This window comes from Echinops telfairi, unplaced genomic scaffold (assembly GCF_000313985.2).
Source record: "Echinops telfairi isolate 266 unplaced genomic scaffold, ASM31398v2 ScPeMD7_11;HRSCAF=52, whole genome shotgun sequence".
Taxonomy (NCBI): domain Eukaryota; kingdom Metazoa; phylum Chordata; class Mammalia; order Afrosoricida; family Tenrecidae; genus Echinops; species Echinops telfairi.
Window position 1 is genome coordinate 41072678 of NW_022103908.1, and position 18280 is coordinate 41090957.

At 50.0% G+C, this 18280-nt stretch overlaps 1 protein-coding gene across 1 annotated transcript in view; it reads left to right on the plus strand.

The window, feature by feature from the left end:
* The first annotated feature begins 38 nt into the window (after positions 1–38).
* FBLN7 (fibulin 7) overlaps positions 39–18280 on the plus strand; it is a 44228-nt gene continuing 25986 nt past the window's right edge. The window contains exon 1 of the mRNA XM_030884723.2: positions 39–113. Within this exon, the coding sequence (XP_030740583.1) occupies positions 39–113 (75 nt within the window). The remainder of the gene's footprint in view (positions 114–18280) is intronic.

Here is an 18280-nt window from a genome sequence, read left to right on the forward strand (position 1 = left end):
CCCGCGGCACACGCCAAGGACCGGCTCCGGGGAGCAGGATGGGGCCCCGCTCCGCCGGCGCGCTCGTCCTGCTCCTGCTGCTCGTCGCCTGCCCCGAGTCGCGGGCTTCCCAGGTCAGTGTCCCGCCTCTCTGCCCGCCCGCTGGCACGGAGGCATAGCCAAGGCCGCGAGGACCCGGGCTGGCCCTATTCCACTTGGATGCTTGGGCGTGGGGCTTCGCGCGATTCCTGGGCTGGGGTTCAGTTTTCTTACGGGAGGTGCAATGCCCGTCTTGTATCACCCCGGATGCCGACTGTTCCAGGCGTCTAGGCGGCCCCGGTTGGGATCCGCGCCCGACCAGCAGAGCAGTTTGTGCTTAGATCCTTGGTTGGTCCGCTTGAGCATCGCAGGTTGGAGAAAAATTCCTTCCGGCTTTTTTCTGGGGGGTGGGGGGATGGCCTCATACAACTCTCATCACAATCCATCCATCCATCCATTGTGTCAAGCACATTTGATATTTGTTGCCATCATCATTCTCAAAACATTTGCTTTCGACTTGAGCCCTTGATATCAGCTCCTCATTAACCCCCCTTCCCTTGAACCCTTGATAATTTATAAATTATTATTATTTTATCATATCTTACACTGCCCTACATCTCCCTTCACCCACTTTTCTGTTCTCCATCCCCCAAGGGAGGAGGTTATATGTAGATCCTTGTAATCGGTTCCCTCTTTCTACCCCACCTCTGGCTTTATGAGATCTGGATCTTTCCTGGGTCCTCCTGAGAGCACTCAGTCACCCAATTAAGTTAGATCTCCCTGCCTTCTAGCTCCCAATAAACTGAATTGTCATTTTTCCCATCATCAGCTCCTTACACACACACACACACACAGTTGGCTGTATTCCCAAGGCTGGCCTGGACAGGCGGGTTCAGAAGCAGTCATATCTTGAGCCTGAGAGGTCTTGGATCAGGGACTCCACCGTCTCTCACACACAGAAACAGGCACCTTGTGGTTTCTCTTTCCGTATTTTTATTTGTTCAAAAAGCCCTACTGGATTAATTTGCTTGGCTAGATTCAGCTTTAAATGACTTATTCAGAAGCAAAACCCTCTAACCAGTTGCTGTCTATGATGGCATGGTGGGTACATGCTGGGCTGCTAACTGCAAGGTGAGCAGGTCAAAACCACCTGGAGAAAGTCGAGGCTTCCTCCTCCTGTGAAGACTTCCAGTCCTGGAAACACACCCAGACAGTTCTCCTCTACCCTAAGGGCTGCCATGAACCCGGACAGTTCTTCCCTCCCCTAAGGGCTGCATGATTCGGAAGTGACTGCAAAGCTAGGGGGTGCGTCTCAAGCCCAACCCACACCTCAGGGACGCAGGGAGCAGGGAGCAGAGCTGTGAAGGAGTTGGAGGCATGGACAGACGTACCTCCCAGCCTGGGCTGGCCTGGGCAGCAGTGTGGACAGAAGGCAATGAGATGCTTGAGGTGGGGGCCCAGCTCGGATCTGGTCTTAGCTGCTTGAACCTACCCCACCCACCCCTGAATGGGCTTCAGACCTCTCTCCCCAGGTGACCCGGAACACAGGGGAGACCATGGCAGTTCTCAGAGGTTTGCAGCTCACTCAGGCTCTGCTTCCGGAAAGCTGGGCACAATCCTTGCCCTGCCACAGCCAAACATGACCAGATTTCTCCTTCACAAAAGCCCCAGCCTCACTGGGCTTCAGGAGAAGGAAAGGGAGCAAAAGGGAGTGTCTCACGAAACAGCCCTTCCCTAAAACCTGTACTGGGGATTTTAGCTCCTGTGTGTGTTTGGCTGCAAGCCTCCAGGTCCGCAGTTTGAAACCCTTTTGAGTCCGGCTTTGTAACTTAGCTGCGCATCCGGGAGTCATCCATGCTGGTGTGTCTCGGCCTCGCTACCGGTTGCCGTTGATTCTTCCTCAGGAGACTCCATGCGTGGCTGACTAGTTTCCACTGTAGCCCCACGGAGGACGAGTATTCACTTTTGTTATCAACTCACTCACTGGATGCACCTCGTGTATCATTTCCAGTTTGAGGATTATGGGTTGAACTGCCACAGAAAGTCACTTCCGTTTTTGTGCCAATAGTTTTGTTTCTCTGGAACACCTAGGAGGAGGATTGCTAGGTCATGCATTTGGTAAATGTATGTTTAACTATATAAAACATGGCCAAACTCTTTTCAAGAGCAGTCAGACCATTGTATAGTCCCACCCGGCCCAGCGATCCTCCATCTCTGCCAGCACAATTCCTGTGTGTGTTTGTTTCTAAGAAGTAATGCTATCTCATGTGGCTTTCATTTGTGTTTCTCTGTTGACTAATAATATTGACCACCGATTGTCTGTCCGCGTGTTGTATTGTGGTGGCTTGTGTGTTGGTGGGATGCTGAGAGCTGTAGCACTGGTATTTCGTATGCCAGCAGGGACACCCAAGGTGAACAGTTTTCAGCAGAGATTCCAGGCTAAGAACACACTGTCCACTTTCGCCATTGGAAACCCTATGGATAAAAAAATTGTTAGAACTGAAAATCTACTGAATGGAATCAGAACATTATCAAAGGTAGTGTCAGAAATGAGTCCTCGGGTCCAAAGGCACCCAACATATGACTGAGCAAAAGCGACTTCTCAAAGGAGAGTCGCCCACGGTGACTTGGAGGGAGTAGAGCCTGGTGGAGTAAAGCCTTCAGGACCTTCATTTGCAGATGGGACGCACCTCAAAATGATAAGAAATGCTGCAAACATCAATTAATCATTGGAATTTTGAATGTACAAAGCATGAATCTAGAAAAATCAAAGTCATTAAAAATGAGATGGAATGCATAGAGATTGATAGATATATATATATATGTATTTTTTGAGATTGATATTTTAGTGAGCTGAAATCGACTGGGATTGGCTATTTTGAATCAGAAAATCACATGGTTTACTATGCTCGGAGCAATGCAAATCAAGAGGAATGGCGTTGCATTCATAGTCAAAAAGGACTTTTAAGATCTATCTTGAAGACCAATGCTGCCTGTGAGAGGATACTATCTACCTGAAGGCAAGGAAATCCAGTCAATATGCCTATTATTCCGATTTATGCACCGCCCACGCAAGCTCGGGAAGCAGAAAGAGAAGCGTCCTACCAATGTCTTCAGCTCGAAATGGACCCAATGTGAGATCAAGATGCATTGATAGCGACAGGCAATTTGAATGCAAAAGTTGGAAACAAAGAGGAAGGAATAGCAGTCGGCAAACATGGCCTTGGTGATAGAAAGAAACAAAGTTGGAGGCTGCATGATAGAATTTTGTAAGACCAATGACTTCTAATACCCTTTTTCAACAACACAAATGGACTGTGCCCATGGGCTCCTTCTCAAATTGACTACACCTATGGGAAGACACACTAGGGGAGCTCAAAATCAGCAGCCAAAACCAGGCCAGGGGCTGACTGTGGACCAAACCATCAATGACTCATATGTAAGTTCAGGTGGAAGTTGAAGAAAATGGGAACAAGTCCATGAGAGTCAAAACACAATCTGCAGTCTATCCCATCTGAGTATCAAAAACATCTCAAGAACAGATTTGCATTCAACACTAATGACAGAAGACCTGTTGAGTTGTGGGATGACTTTAAGAACCTCATACATAAGGAAGCAAAAGATCATTCAAAAGACAAGAAAGAAAGAAAAGACCAGTGTGGGTGTCAGAAGAGACTCTGAAACTTGCTCTGCATCGTAGAGCAGCTAAAGCAAAGAGAAGAAAGGAAGGCAAAGATCTGAACAGAAAATTTCAAAGGGCAGCTCAAAAAGACAAAGTAAAATATGATGATGCAATGTGCAAAGCCCTAGAGTAAGAAAACTGAAAAAAAGAAGAGCCCCCTCAACGTATCTTAAACTGAAAGAACTAAAGAAAAATGTCAAGCCACAATTGGCAATACTGAAATATTTTGTGGGCAAAATATTGAATGATGCAGGAAGCATCAAAAGAAGACGCTGTGCCAGAAAGAACTAGTCGACATTCACCACTCTGAGAGGCAGCACATGGGCAAGAACCAATGGTTCTGAAGGAAGAAGTCCAAGCTACACTGAATGTATTAAGCAAAAGCAAGCCTCCAAGAATAGGTGGAATACCAATTGAAATGTTTCAACAAGCTGATGAAGCAACGAAAGCACTCAGGAATGTGTGCTAGAAATTGGGAAAAGAGCTACCTGGCCAATTGACTGGAAGAGATCCATGTTTGTACTCATTCCAAAGAAAAGTTGGAATGCTCAATAGAATGCTGAAATTATAAAACAATATCATTGTATCACACACAAGTAAAATGTTGCTGAAGATTATCCAACAGTGGTTGTAGTGGTACATTGACAGGGAGCGGCCAGAGGTTCCGGCCAGATTCAAAAAAGGACATGGAACAAGGGATATCATTCCAGAGCACTTCGTGGTGCTCATGCGGAACCAGTGTATGTGGACCAAGAGGCAGTTGTTCTAACAGAGCAAGGGAATACTGCATGGCTTAAATCAGGAAAGGTGTGTGTCAGGGCTGGATCCTCTCTCCATACATATTCAATCTATGTGCTAAGCAAATAATCAGAGAAACTGGATCATATGAAGAAGAATGTTGCATGAGGATTGGAGGAAGGATTTTGAGGAAGGCTTTATAACAACCTGAGATATGCAGGTGACACAACCTTGCTTGTTGAAAGGGAGGAGTACTTGAAGCCCTTGCTGATGAAGACTAAGGATGGTACCTTCAGGATGGATTACAACTTAATGCAGAGAAAACTCAAATGCTCACAACTGGGCCAAGGGGGGATTTCATGATCAATGGAAAAAAGATTCAAGTTGTCAAGGATTTCATCTTGCGTGGATCCACAATCAGTGCTCACGAGAGCAGCAGTAAAGAGATCAGAGGACCGCATTGGGTAAATCTGCTGCACAAGACCTCTTTAAAGTGTTGAAAAGCAAGGGTGTTACTTTGAAGACTAAGGTGCACCTGACCCAAGCCACAGGATTTTTGATGGCCTCATATGCATGTGAAAGTTGGACACTGAATAAGGAAGTCTGAAGAAAAATCAATGCACTTTTGATATTGGTGAAGAATATTGAAATTTCCATGGACTCCCACAAGAACAAACCAAACTGTGTTGGAAGAAGTACAGCCAGAATGTTCCTTAGAGGCAAGGATGGCAAGACTTCACCTCACGTATATTGGACACTTTATCAGGAGAGACCAAGTCTCTGGAGAAGGACATCCTGTTCAGTAAAGTGGAGGGGCAGAGAAAAAGAGGCAGCCCCTCAAGGAGATGGATTGGCACCGTGGCTGCATCAATGGGCTCGGGCACAGGAACAGTTGTGGGGTGGCACAGGACCAGGCAGGGTTTTGTTCTGCTGTACACAGGCTCAGCCCGAGTCAGAACCAGCCCAGTGCACCTGACAACAGCAACGATAATGTTAAGCATCTGGTTTTGCCATAGAAATTACCTACTGGGTGGAGTGTCCGTCAACTTTTCTGATCATGTTCAAAGCGGGGTTGTTTCCTTATTATTGAGTTTTAAGTGCTGTTTATGTATCCTCAACACAAGCTCTTTTCCAAATATGTGGGTTGGAGATATTTTCTGTTAGGCCGGAGCTTGTCTTAGCAGTGGCGATCTTGGTTGCCTACTACTGCTATAACAGAAACACCACAAATGGATGACTTTAACAAAAGGAACTTCCTTTCTCACAGGTTAAGGAGCTAGAAGCCTAAATTCAGAATGCCAGCTCACGGGGAGAGCAGTCTCGCTGTCAGTTCTGGAGGAAGGTCCTCGTGTCTTTTAGCTGCTTCTTCTGTTAGTGCTTCATATGGACTGTCCTTCAGTCTTCCCTTGGGTCTAGGAGGTTCTCAGCACGGGACCCCAGGTCCAGCTGTGCTCTGCCCCCAGCTCTTCTTTCCTGTCAGCAGTCAGGGCTCGTTTCCCTCTCCTTTGAGCTCTTCTAAGATAAAAGAGGATGTGGCCACACCCCCGGGAAACCCGTTCCACTCGAACCCTCTTTCTGGAGTGGCTGATCACAGTAGATCGCATCATGGGGATATGATCAAATCATTCCACAACTTCAATTATGTAACTGTCAAAACTACTGAGAATCATGGCCCAGCCAAGTTGACACATACTTTGGGGGGGATGAAATTCACTCCAGGACAGTGTCTTTCTTTTTTTTTTGGATCATTTTATTGGGGGCTCATACAACTCTTATCACAATCCATACATACATCAATCGTGTAAAGCACATTTGTACATTCATTGCCCTCATCATTCTCAAAACATTTTCTCGCCACTTAAGCCCCTGGCATTAAGTCTTCATTTTTCCCCTCCCTCCTTGCTCCCCCCTCCCTTATGAGCCCTTGTTAATTTATGCATTATTATTTTGTCATATCTTGCCCTGTCCAACGTCTCCCTTCACCCATTTTTCTGTTGTCCATCCCCCAGGGAGGAGGTCACATATAGTTCCTTGTAATCAGTTCCCTCTTTCCAACCCACTCTCCCTCTACCCTCCCAGTATCGCCACTCACACCACTGGTCCTGAAGGGATCATCCGCCCTGGATTCCCTGTGTTTCCAGTTCCTATCTGTACCAGTGTACCTCCTCTGGTCTAGCCAGACTTGCAAGGTAGAATTCGAGTCATGATAGTGGGAGTGGTGGTGGGGGGAGGCGGGGAGCATTTAGGAGACAGTGTCTTTCACAGAGCAGAAAGTTTATATTTTTATGAAGCCCGGTGTATAATTTTTAAAAACTCTTTTTATTGGGGGCTCTTACAGCTGTCATAACAATCCACACATCAATTGTATCAGTCACATTTGTGCATGTGTTGCCATCATCATTTTCAAGGCATTTTGTTTCTGCTTAAGTTCGTCTTGACTCCCTCCCTCACCCCCCACCTCTTGAACCCTTGATACATTATAAATAATTGCTATTTTCATATCTTACATCATCCGCTGCCTCCCTTCACCCACATTTCTGTTAGTCATTCCCCTTGGGGTGGGTGGGTGTTATACCCTGATCATTATGATTGGTTCCCCTTCCTCCCCTCCCTCACCGCTCTCCCGGGCTGCAGCTTCCGCGCTGTCCTCTGTAGTGCATTCTGCTGGGTGGGGTGGGGTCGACAGAGCTGGCAGACCGCTCTGTTAACTCGCTGCTTTATTGTATAATTGTAACTGCTTCACTGTGAAAGAGTATACTTTTTTATGAATCATGCTTTCGCTGGCATGCCTAAGAACTCTGCCTGTTTTTTCCTGTTTGCTTTTGGTTTTTCCCCTCGTACCGTGGCAGTTGTGTATTTCACATCGAAGTCTGTGATCTGTCCGAGCTAATTGTTGCCTCAAGATGTGAGCTTTGTGTTGAGGACCGTTTGTTGCATATGAATATACACTTGCTCTAACATCTTTTGTTTAAAGGACAATTGAACTGCCTAAGAGCTTTGTCAAAACTCTATGTATCATATATATATGTCCCTATTTCTCCCAATGATACCCTTTCTTGGCGACTGTAACCTAGAGTATGTCTTAAAATCAAGCAGCGTGAGGCCATCAACGTATTCTTCTTTGTCAACATTGTTTTAGCTGTCCCAGTTTCGCTGGCCTTCTCTATAAAATTCGGAATCACCGTAGGCATCTAACAACCCAACCCATCGTTGTTCAGTTGGTTCCGGCTCGTGGTGCGCCCACAGGGCCGAGGAGGACTGCTCGTGGGGTTTCCGAGGCTGTGAATCCATTTGGAAGCGGCAGCCTCTTCTTTCCTCCGATGGCTGGGCTTCACCCTCTGACCTTCGAGTCAGCAGCCACTCACTTTACCCATGCCCTCAGGGACCCTTCATGAGCTAAACCGTGACAGGATAAAGAGAACCCAGCAGAGTGAGGCTTGAGTCAGCTCGTTGGTGCCAATTGAGCTGCTAGTTTGGATTGATGGAACTGCCAAGGAAGTGCTTGGCCACCAACCAGAGGGTCAGTTGTTTGAACCTGCCAGCTGCTCCCGGAGAAAGATGTGGCGCAGTCTGCTTCTCTACGGATGACAACGTTGGCAGTGCCGAAGTGCAGTTCTATTCAGTCTACAGGGTTGCTGGGAGTCTGGATTCACTTGAAAGCAAAGGTTTTGGTGTTGGTGTGGGGTGGGTTTCACCGGAGCTGCCTGGCACGAAGGTGGATCATTGGCCGCTTTCGAGCTGATCAGAAGAGGATCCCATGATTGAGGAAAAGTGTCATCCGTGGTCACGGCCGAGGAATGGCCTTCAGTCCGGGATTACTGCTGTTGTTGCCTCTGTTGCGTCATGCCCAACTCTGCGCGAGCCTTGTATCGTGGAGTGGAATTGCCCCGTAGACCGTTTTTCTTAGATGGTAATGTTTACAGGTGTAGATCTCCAGGTCTTTTCCCTTGAGGAACTGCTGGTGGGTTTGAACTGCCAACCTTATGGTGAGCAGTCCAGTGCTTCACCATTGTACTCGTAGGGTACAGGGGCTTGTGAATCATCTATATCTAAAAGGAGGTATTTTGTGAAACAAATTTTTGGCACCTGTAATAGGCCAGGCACTGAGGAGAAAGCTGATGTGTTGTTAGTCTGGGAAGACTACAGACTCATATGTGTATAAGAGCTTTGTATCTAAGAGCAATTATACATTAAGAAAACATGCCAGTGCAGTCCAGATCAAGTCCATAAGTCTGATATTGCCCCTTACGTCGATACGAGTCCATAAATTCATCTTTAGGCTCATGCAGCCCTGCATTGATGCTGAATCCAGGAAGATCACAGGCCCGTGGGGGGGAACGTCTTATGGATGCAGTGGCGGTGGAAGCATCTCAGCGCTGGCGTGGGTCTTCACATGACTCCTCCAGGTTCAGGGCTCTGGCTGCATCAGTGTGACTCCATGTGGCTTGTCAGCAGGAAGACAAAGCAGAGAATCTGTATGTACCTGGCCTCCAGTGAACGGTTGATCTCCGTGGAACCTCCAAATGAGGACAGGCTAGATTCCACCCCTTCGCAAGTTGACAGGAGAGCATGTAACTGCCACAGCCGAGAAGCATTTGTTATTGGGCGTGACCTTGTAGCTATGGACCTGGAGTCCGAAGATGGAGGTAGCGAGTTGAGCTGTTTCAGCTGGGCTGTTTTGTGAACGGGGTCAGACTCAGCTTATGTCGACTCGGCTCCTCAGGCATCTGTTACCGGCTGCCACGGTAACTAGGGTTGGTAGGTGTAGGCTGGCCCTCTGGCGCGTCTTGGGTTTGCTCTGTGTGACTTCCTGTTCTCCAGTAGGCTGGCTAGCTTGAGTTTCTATGAAGAGGCTTCAGAAAGTTCATAGGAAAGTGGAATGAAACGATAATGGAGCCATCTAAGTGACATGTCCACCAAGTCCACGTGGAAGCAGCACACCAGCCTGTGTGAGACAAGGGCTGTAAATAATAAAACCCAAATCTGAAGGAAGGAACAATAGCAGAGCTTACATTCTGAACACCTGGTTTGCAGAAGGCTCTGGTTGACAGCAGAAGCCCACAGTCTATTTGCAGGGTTCCCACGTGGCTCAAGCCTCCACCGAATCCCCTCTGACCATAGTCCACGGATGTTAATAATGGCCGTGCTGTCAGCGCATCGGAGAGTCAGCCGTGGCTTAAAATGTAGCACTTCATCATTCGACCTCCCTTTTGACCTATTTTAAAATTGCTTCAGTTTTTAATATTTTCTGCTTTACGGTGCTGGCTAAGAATATTGAAAAATACTGTGGACTGCCAAAAGAACAAGCAAATCTGTCTTGGAAGAAGTACAGCCAGAATGCTCCTTAGAGGCAAGGGTGGGGAGTTGTTATAAATGAACGGAGACGCAGAGGCATGAGAAGCACACGGAATGAATCTGTAAAACAGCAGAGGGCTACAGCTCGCTCAGGCGTGTAGCAAGGAACTGAGCTGTGTCCTCTCTATTCGGGTTCAAGTGTAGGAATACATGACTGGTGACATTTACTCAAATTCTTTTTAAGTCTAAAAAATGACTTTCTCAAAACGACATTATCTAAGAAAACAAGTCGTCTGGTGCTGCAAAGATACAATCTATAAAGCAAAGAACAAGGACCAAACAAACCCCAGGAATCACACACACACGAGGAATGTTTGCATTTCCTCGAGAATCATCATGATCCATTTGCAAAACACGCTGATCCTTAGAGCTTTGATTTGTGTCTAAGTCCTATTCCAGCTACAGGGAGACTTCATCTCACCTCCTTTGGACGTGATCTCAGGAGAGACCAGTCCTTGGAGAAGGACAGCGTGCTTGGGGAGGTGGAGGGGCAGCAGAAAGAGGAAGGGCCTCCACAGGGTGCACAGGCGCCATGGCTGCAAGAATGGGCTCGAATGTAAGAACAATTGTGAGGATGGCGCAGCACTAGGCGGTGTGGTCACTGTGCGCGTGGAACCGACCCAATGGCACCCAGCAGCAACAGCAGTGGTCCATATGAGGAGACTCCCCCAAGTGTCCCTTAGCCCCACATTGCTTTTTGATTGGCATGGACATAGACATAGACATTTTCCTATGCTGGAGATTGAGTTGCTTCTAGACTATCAATGGAGTCCTTGGGTGGTGCAAATGGTTAAATGCCTGACTGTGAGGCTGGTAGTTCAAATCCACCTAGAGTGTTATGGATTTCATCATCAGCCTGCATCTATGTGAGCCTGAGAAATGATCTGGCTAGTATCAGACCCATGAACTTGAATTGTACTGCACTGGGATGCCTGCTTGATATAAACTTCCTCCTTGATATAAAGTTCTTCCTTATACATATGTGAGCATCCCTGATTTTGTTTCTCTAGACCTGTGGGTTCTCAACCTGTGGGCCGCTACCCCTTTGGGGACCAAACGACCCTTTCACAGGGATTCAGAACAGTAGTAAAATTACAGTTATAAAGTAGCAACGAAAATAACTTTATGGTTGAGGGGTTACCACAATGAGGAACTGTATTAAAGGGTCAAGGCAGTGGGAAGGTTGAGAACCACTGCTCTGGACAATCCAGCCTGACAGAGCTGTTTTGAAGTGTAAACCAGACCTACAACCATCCTGCAACCTTTCACCACTTCTGCCACCCGTGGATAGCACTCTCTCTGGCCCTTCTGGGCTCATACGTTATTGCAGTGGACACACAGGACTCACAGACTGCACTTATAGCTGTGAGGTTTGTTAGAGAAGTCATAGGCCACAATTCAGGATCAGAATCTTGTTCTTTAATCCCGACAGCCTCTTCTCAGCCATGATTTCAGCCTCCGACCCTCCTGACTTGGCCTCGGCCCTGCTGGAGCAAATGTTGTAAGCTCTGTCTGTAAGTGGCTTGCATGCTGAAATCGAGGAGGACCTGAAGCGCTTGATGAGGGTCAAGGATTGCAGCCTGCCATACAGACTACAGCTTAATGTACAGAAAACGAAAGTCCTTACAACGGGGACAACAGGTAACAAGATAGATGGAGAAAAACTGGATCCAAGCAAGTTGAAATCCTTGACGACTTCAGTGTTCATGGAAGCAGCAGTCAAGGGGTCACGTGGGTAGATCTGCTACACAAGACCCCTTTAAAGTGTTGAGAAAGCAAGGGTGTTACCTTGAGGACAAAGGGACTCCTAACTCAAGCCATGGCTACTGGGCAAGGAAGACAGAAGAATCGATGTGCTGGAATTAAGGTGCTGTTGGAATGACTGAAAGAATTATGAACCGCCAAAAGAAAAAAGATGTATGTATAAACAGCCTCTCTTGGAGGAAGCGCAGCCAGGATGCTCCCTGGAAGCAAGGGTGCTGGGCCTTCGTCTCAGGTAGTCCGGACGTATTATCAGGAGAGACCAGTCCTTGGCAAAGCTCAGCATGCTGGGTAAGGAGACAAGACGGGTTAGCACTGGCTGCCACTATGGGCTCTTAACATCAGAGCCATTATGGGGTGGCACCGGGCCAGGCGGTGCCTCTTTCTGTTGTACATAGAGTCGCTGTGACTCAGAACGGACTCCGAGGCCCCTAACAACAATGACCCAGGGTCTGGGGGCGCACACTCCCTTCCTCCAGGATGCACAGTGTTCTTGATCCGTGCATCAGTATACTCACTGTTGCTACCCCGCTCTGGGTTGGCAAACACACTGCACCACTTCCCACTGGTCCTGCTGTTTCTCTACCTCTGCTTCTCCCCAGTTTGTGCTGTGCCCACTCTTTCTGTGTCCTGCGTCTCCGAGATTCTCAGTGCCAGGACCCCAGGTCCAAAGGACACACCCTACTCCCATCTCTTTTTTCTCGGTGATTGTGAGGTCCCTTCTGCACTCTGGGATTGACTCGCTCCTTTTTAACCCTGAGCAGGAGGGCAAAACTAACCGATCTTCTCATTAGGGCTCTTGACACCTTTTTTCCTTGGTTTCACGGCTCCAACCTGACAGGGGCTCCGTGCCCTGTGCTGACATGCTCAGCAGGCTGCCCGACCCCCTCCACGAGCCACAACCGCCGTGTTTGCATGGTCCGTGGAAAAGTCACTTCGTGGGAGTCACAAGGACCCCCGCTGTTGTTACTGTGTTGCCTGTGACTCATAGTGACCCGCTGTCCAACAGAACGAAGCACTGCCCGGTCCTGCACCGTCCTCACACCCCCTGTTAGGTGCTCGCCCATTGCAGCGCCCACCGAGTCCACGGATCTGGTGGCCGGTGGCTGAAAGGGTGTCTTAAGGCACACACTGCAGCACATCTGCCTATGGCCGATTCACTGGCCGACTTGAAGGAGAGACTCCCATGGGGCTTCTGCTTTTTAGATTTTGTCTCTGGTCATAAAAGATCTGACCCTTCCTGAAGGCGTCCAAGGGGAAGAAGATGCACTCATTCGACAAGTATGTACCAAGAGCTCATCACGCGGCCGGGCCCAGTGCTCCTCTGGGCCCGAGAGTCAGTGTCGCGTGAGGCCGTGTGATAAGTGGTTAAGACTCACAGCCAGGCCCTGGCTTCGGCCCTGCTGGCTGAGAAACTGACCGGGACAAGCGATCGCCTCTTGCCAATCTGGTTCCTGGTCGGAACAAGGGGGGGGGCGATATGCACCTCTCTCCACTGGGGGCTGTCGTGAGGAGCAAATGAAGACCGTCACAGAGCAGAAAGGGAAGGGAACGCTTGTCGGGCAATTCCAGCTCCTGCCAGCCCTAAAGGACAGAGCAGCCTCAGCTTCCCGTGGCATTCCCAAGGCCGTCACTCTCTCTGGAAGCAGGCTACCGACCACATCGTTCTCCTGTGGAGCAGCTGGTGGGTTCAAACCACAGACCTCTCAGTTGGCATCGGAGCGCTTTATCTACGGAGCCAGCAGGCTCCTCCCTCAAAGAACACGGTACAAGCTCAGTGCTCACCAGGGGAGAGCAGGTGGAGGCCCACGCGGTCCTTACTGTCAGGTTGCTCTCCAGAGTGGTGAGCAGAAAGACAAGCCATAAAAAATATCGGAAGGCAGAAAATGGGCAGGAGGCTAGAGGGCAGCCAAGAGACCTTCGAAGTGAAGCAAAAAGACAAGGGGGCTGCATGGAGGCTCAGGCGAGGAGAAAACAGCCCAGGTCGAGGCCCTGGCGCGGCAGTGAGCTTGCTGAGGAGTGTGGAACCCAGAGAGAGAAGGCTCAAAGGCTGGGAGCTCAGTGGTTGGCAAGAAGGTAGGGTGGGGATAGGGATGCCCGAGGACTGACCAATCACAGCTGACTGTATAGGCCAAATTCTAGGCCCTGAAAGTCCATGTCCCAGTGTAGGAACCGGTGAACTTGTTAAGTTATAAGGGGGATTTAAGGTTGCAGATACAATTTTCTATTCAGATGGTTTTTTAAAAGTGAGGTGATTTTGCATTCTCTGGGTGTGTCCTCTATAATCACAAGGATATTTGAAAGTGGAAGAGTGTGGCAGAGCCGGTCAGAGCCCTGCAATACCAGAAGGACTCCACTGGCCATTGCTGGCTTTGAAGCTGGAGGAGGAGGCCGTGAGCCAAAGCGTGTTGGTGGCCCGTAGACACTGGGAAAGGGAAGGAAATGAGTTCTCCCTTCGAGTTTCCGGAAGGGACACAGCCTTGCTGATAGCCGAATTCCACCTTCTTGGGTCCTATGTCAGACTGCTGACCTACAGATCTGTCAGATCCACTGTAGAATTTGTGTTCGTCCAAGCTGCCCGGTTCATGTTGATTTGTTACGGCAGTCATAGAAAGCTGACTCACTCTGCAAACGCCATTAGTCTCGCAGGTGGGGAATCTTCCGTGGGGCTTACACAGGGCAGGATGCATTCTGCCTCCTGTCTCTGGAAGTACAGATTGTAGGAGGGCCATGGAGGAGACCAGGAGAATAAGCAGAAGGCAAGTGTCACAATCCAGAGAGGGTCATTTCCTTGCCACCACTGCCTTCCCACCAGACACACTGAGCTTTTTCAGGAAACCTGAGAGCACCCTGCACATTTCATTCAGGGTTCACAGCCACCCAGGTGAGTCCCTCTAGAATATAGTTCTAAAGCAAAGCACCCCCACACCGTGCCCAAGCCCACAGCCCAAGCCATTTTATCCCTCTCTTTTTTGGTGTGTGTTGACCCATCCTGCCTCCCTGACTGAGGCCGTCTCCCCAACCTCGCCCCTTCCCCTCCACCTCCTCAGTCAGCCACAGGCGGCAGGCCTCCTGGTACAACGTCCATGCTGATTGTCAAGTCCCATCAACTTGGAACCCTGCATAAGTGCATGCACCTGCGTGCCACACACGTAGGACAACTACTGTGAGTGCTCCAGGAAGGGTGTGTGTGTTTGTGTGTGTGTGTGTGTGTGTGTGTGTGTGTGGTGGGAAGGCAGAGGGGCCGCTGGAGCCGGAGGACCTTGTGTAAGCCCCTTACCCTACTCCCCATGGGCTGCAGAAAGGAGGCCGACAATGATTTAGGTGGGATGAGGTAGCAGCATGTGATGGACAAAAGCCCAGCATCTACCAGTCAGGCACCTGGGAGCCTCAGCTCAAGCTGCATGAATGGAGCTCCTAATGGCTGCCTAGAAGGGCTGTTGCCAGATGCTGTCAGGTTGACTTCACCCTACAGAGACCCCGTGGGGCAGGGTAGAGCTGCTCCAGTGGGGTTTTTCAAGGCTGTAATAGTTTCAGGAGCAAATCACTAGGTCTTTTTCTCATGGAGTGGCTGGTAGCTTTGAACCGCTGACCTTTTAGTTAACAGTCCAGTGCTTATCCATCGTGCTACCAGGGTTAAGGGGTACTCGCGGAGACAAATACTGTGTTGTTTCCTATGTCAGCAACCTGGCAGGAGAGTGAAAACCAAACCCACCGCCATCGGGTTGGTTCCAACTCTCCACTCACTGCTTCATCCTCACTGTCAGCAAGCTGGTGCCGACTCACAGCTACCCGAGAGGAGAGAGTTGCCTCTCTGGGTCTCTGAGACTGGGCCTCTTCCCGGGGCGACTGGTGATTTTGAACTCCTGACCTTGCAGCCTGAGGAACATCTGTGGAAGAACGACTAAATGAAAATTAACTGAGTCGAGAAGCAGACCTGGTTGTAAATACAGAAGCGGGACGGGCAGCGAGCATGATTTAAAACAAAACTAACAAAAACATCACCGTAGGTGCAGGCCTCCAGTGTGGGAGGGGGGAGTGTTGTCCACTCCCCGGCTCCTGAACACCCAGGGCTCAGACCCACCAAGGGAGGGTCTCGGCTGGAGCAACTGCCCAGGTGAGATTCTCTCACCAGCCCCAGAAGCGTCCCTCTCACTCCTCTTGTAGGTGGGCTCGAGGCCGAGGTCACAGGAGTGAAGAGAGGCCTAGGGGATGATCTGCCTCGGACGTGTCCTCCAATAAAAATAGCTCCTGGAAAAAACACATGTGTGGGCTTAGCATGACTCAGACGTGACGTGAGGGCTTCCAGCCTTGGCGAGGAGGCCCACATTTGGCGAGTGCGCTTGGAATGCTAATAGACCTAATGGCATCAACACGTCTGTTTTCCCATGAACAGAACGCTGACAGGAAGCATAGCTCTGGCTTAGGAGAGACCAGCGTGAGAGACTGCAAGGCCGGTGGGGTCAGCTATGGCCACTTGAGGTCCTTGCAATTCCATGTTCACCGACGTGGCTCCCAGAAATTGTCATGGGACTGTCACTATGAGGAAGACCATTGTTCTAGGTCAATGGGGGAAAAAATGCCTCAGGCTCTCCCCCACCCTCCCCCTACACAACACACACACACACACACACCTAAAGCTTCACTTGTGCCCCGCAGTGTCAGGCTCTCCCCCACCCTCCCCCTACACAACCAACACACACACATACACACACACCCCTAAAGCTTCACTTGTGCCCCGCAGTGCCTGGAGTGCTGGGCCTAGGTCTTGACCTTCATGCCCAAGAGCACGGACGCCTGGATGGTGCTGTGAGGTGAGCCTCCCAGGTTCCGGCAAGGGGCCAGCTGGTGGGGTCCACCCTGGGTTAGTGGGTCGGTGTCTAGAGGTAAACGTGACACTTAAAAAAAAAATACTTTTATTGGCGGCTCTTAGATCTCTTATCACAATCCATACATTCCTCCGTTGTATCAAGCATATTTGCACGTATGCTGCCATCACCGTTCTCAAAGCATTTTCTTTCTCCTAAGCCCTTGATATCAGCCCCTCATTGTTCCCCCTCCCTCCCTCCCTCGAAGGTGAAACTTCTCATGAGTGCTCGTTCTTTCTCCGTGAAAGGGGAATGCTGTAAGCACTGGATAGTCTGCAAACAGAGTAACGAGTTGGGAAAAGGACAGACAAGATTTTCTCCGAGTTGGAGATGGGATGGGACATCGTTCTGCGGCCTCCTCGCACTCTGCGAGCCTTAGAACTGAGTGTTCCGGAACCGTCCATGCAGCGTCTTCCTCCATCGGGAAGTTCATTTTTACTTCCTAAGTCGGGCCACCTCTTTCTCTCCACCAGTCCGACCGGTAGTGTCCTGCTGGGAGACGTGGCCGACCCCTTTAAAGAGTCGGGCAAAGAGCGGTCGATTCCCTCTTCTCAAAGATGCAAGCGCTTCCCTCGTGTCTTCTCTTGGTTTTGTTTCAAATAAGTTATTAACTCAAAGACACAGAAGCCACTTTTTCCCACTGTTTATTTGTAACGGCACGAGCCAGCGGTAGAAGCCAGGTTTGGAAGGAACTGAAATTTCTACCATTTGTGGGAATTTCTGTGCGGAAATATTAAACATAAGGGGCCTGGGAAGGGGTTGGTGACAGGAAGGCCCAGCAGCAGCTTCCTCCGCTGTTGGTGTCACTGCCTGTGAGCCGTGCAGTCTCAGGGAGCCCGTGGTGTCTACATTTCACCTTCACCCTGTCACCATCTCCGTGGTGCCCGAGTGGGAGGTCAGTTCTGGAAGGGGTGTGTGGAGCCTGTGGTTTCTCATGACAGCGGGTATTTGAGGGCCCAGAGCCGGCCCTCACTGGTGGTAGGCCCAGGTGTGAAGTGCCAAAGACCTGGTGGGTGATGCCAACCTCCCACCTGCTTCCTGTCCCACAGCCTCGAGGCCCTGGCCGTCCTCTGGGCTGACCTCAGCAAGGGCCATGTTTGCAAAGAAGGAAATGATCTGTTCTGATGCCATGTTCTTCTCGGTCTGGAGTAAGAAGGTGGTGGTGGGTGTGGGAGGAGAAGGGGGCCGACACATGGAGGGCAGAAAGGACCCCGCTCCCCATAGCACTGAAGAACCGAAGCAAATTCAAGGCCTGGGGACCTGAAGTGGAAAGGATGCCTCAGGGCAGACAAGAAAGCACCGAGAACCGGTCCTGAGACTCACCCTTCGTTGGTGATGTGCTTCCTATGATTTGAATGGTTTTGCAGGGAGCTGGGGCTGCCTTGATGATCAGACAAAATGACCACACTTTCTTGGTGTTGACGGGGTAGCCTATAGGGCCTTCCATGGTCACGGTCACTACCACCTGGTACCCTCAGAGCCGAGCCCTTGAGGAACGACCTTGACTTGGTCTGTAAGGATGCCCGCCTCATCACGGTTCTGTAGAGACTCGGGGATGTGCGTGCAGACATCCAGCTACGGCAGCGTGGGACGAGCCCTCGGGGATCACGGTTGGCCCTGTGAGCAGCACAGAGCCAGCAAGCCTCGCTCCGTGTCCAGGCCGCTCTAGTCCGATGCTTGCATGCTGGCTTGCCAAGAACAGCAAGGGTCTCAGGAGCTCTGTTAGCAACACCCCAGACCTCCCGGACCTCGCTCAATAGGCCTGGGTTGTGGCCTCCGGCTTGGTCTGGAAGGGTCTCCAGGAGTGATGGGTGAGGTGAGCACATCTCAGCGGGGGTGGGGTGGGGGTGGGGGTGGG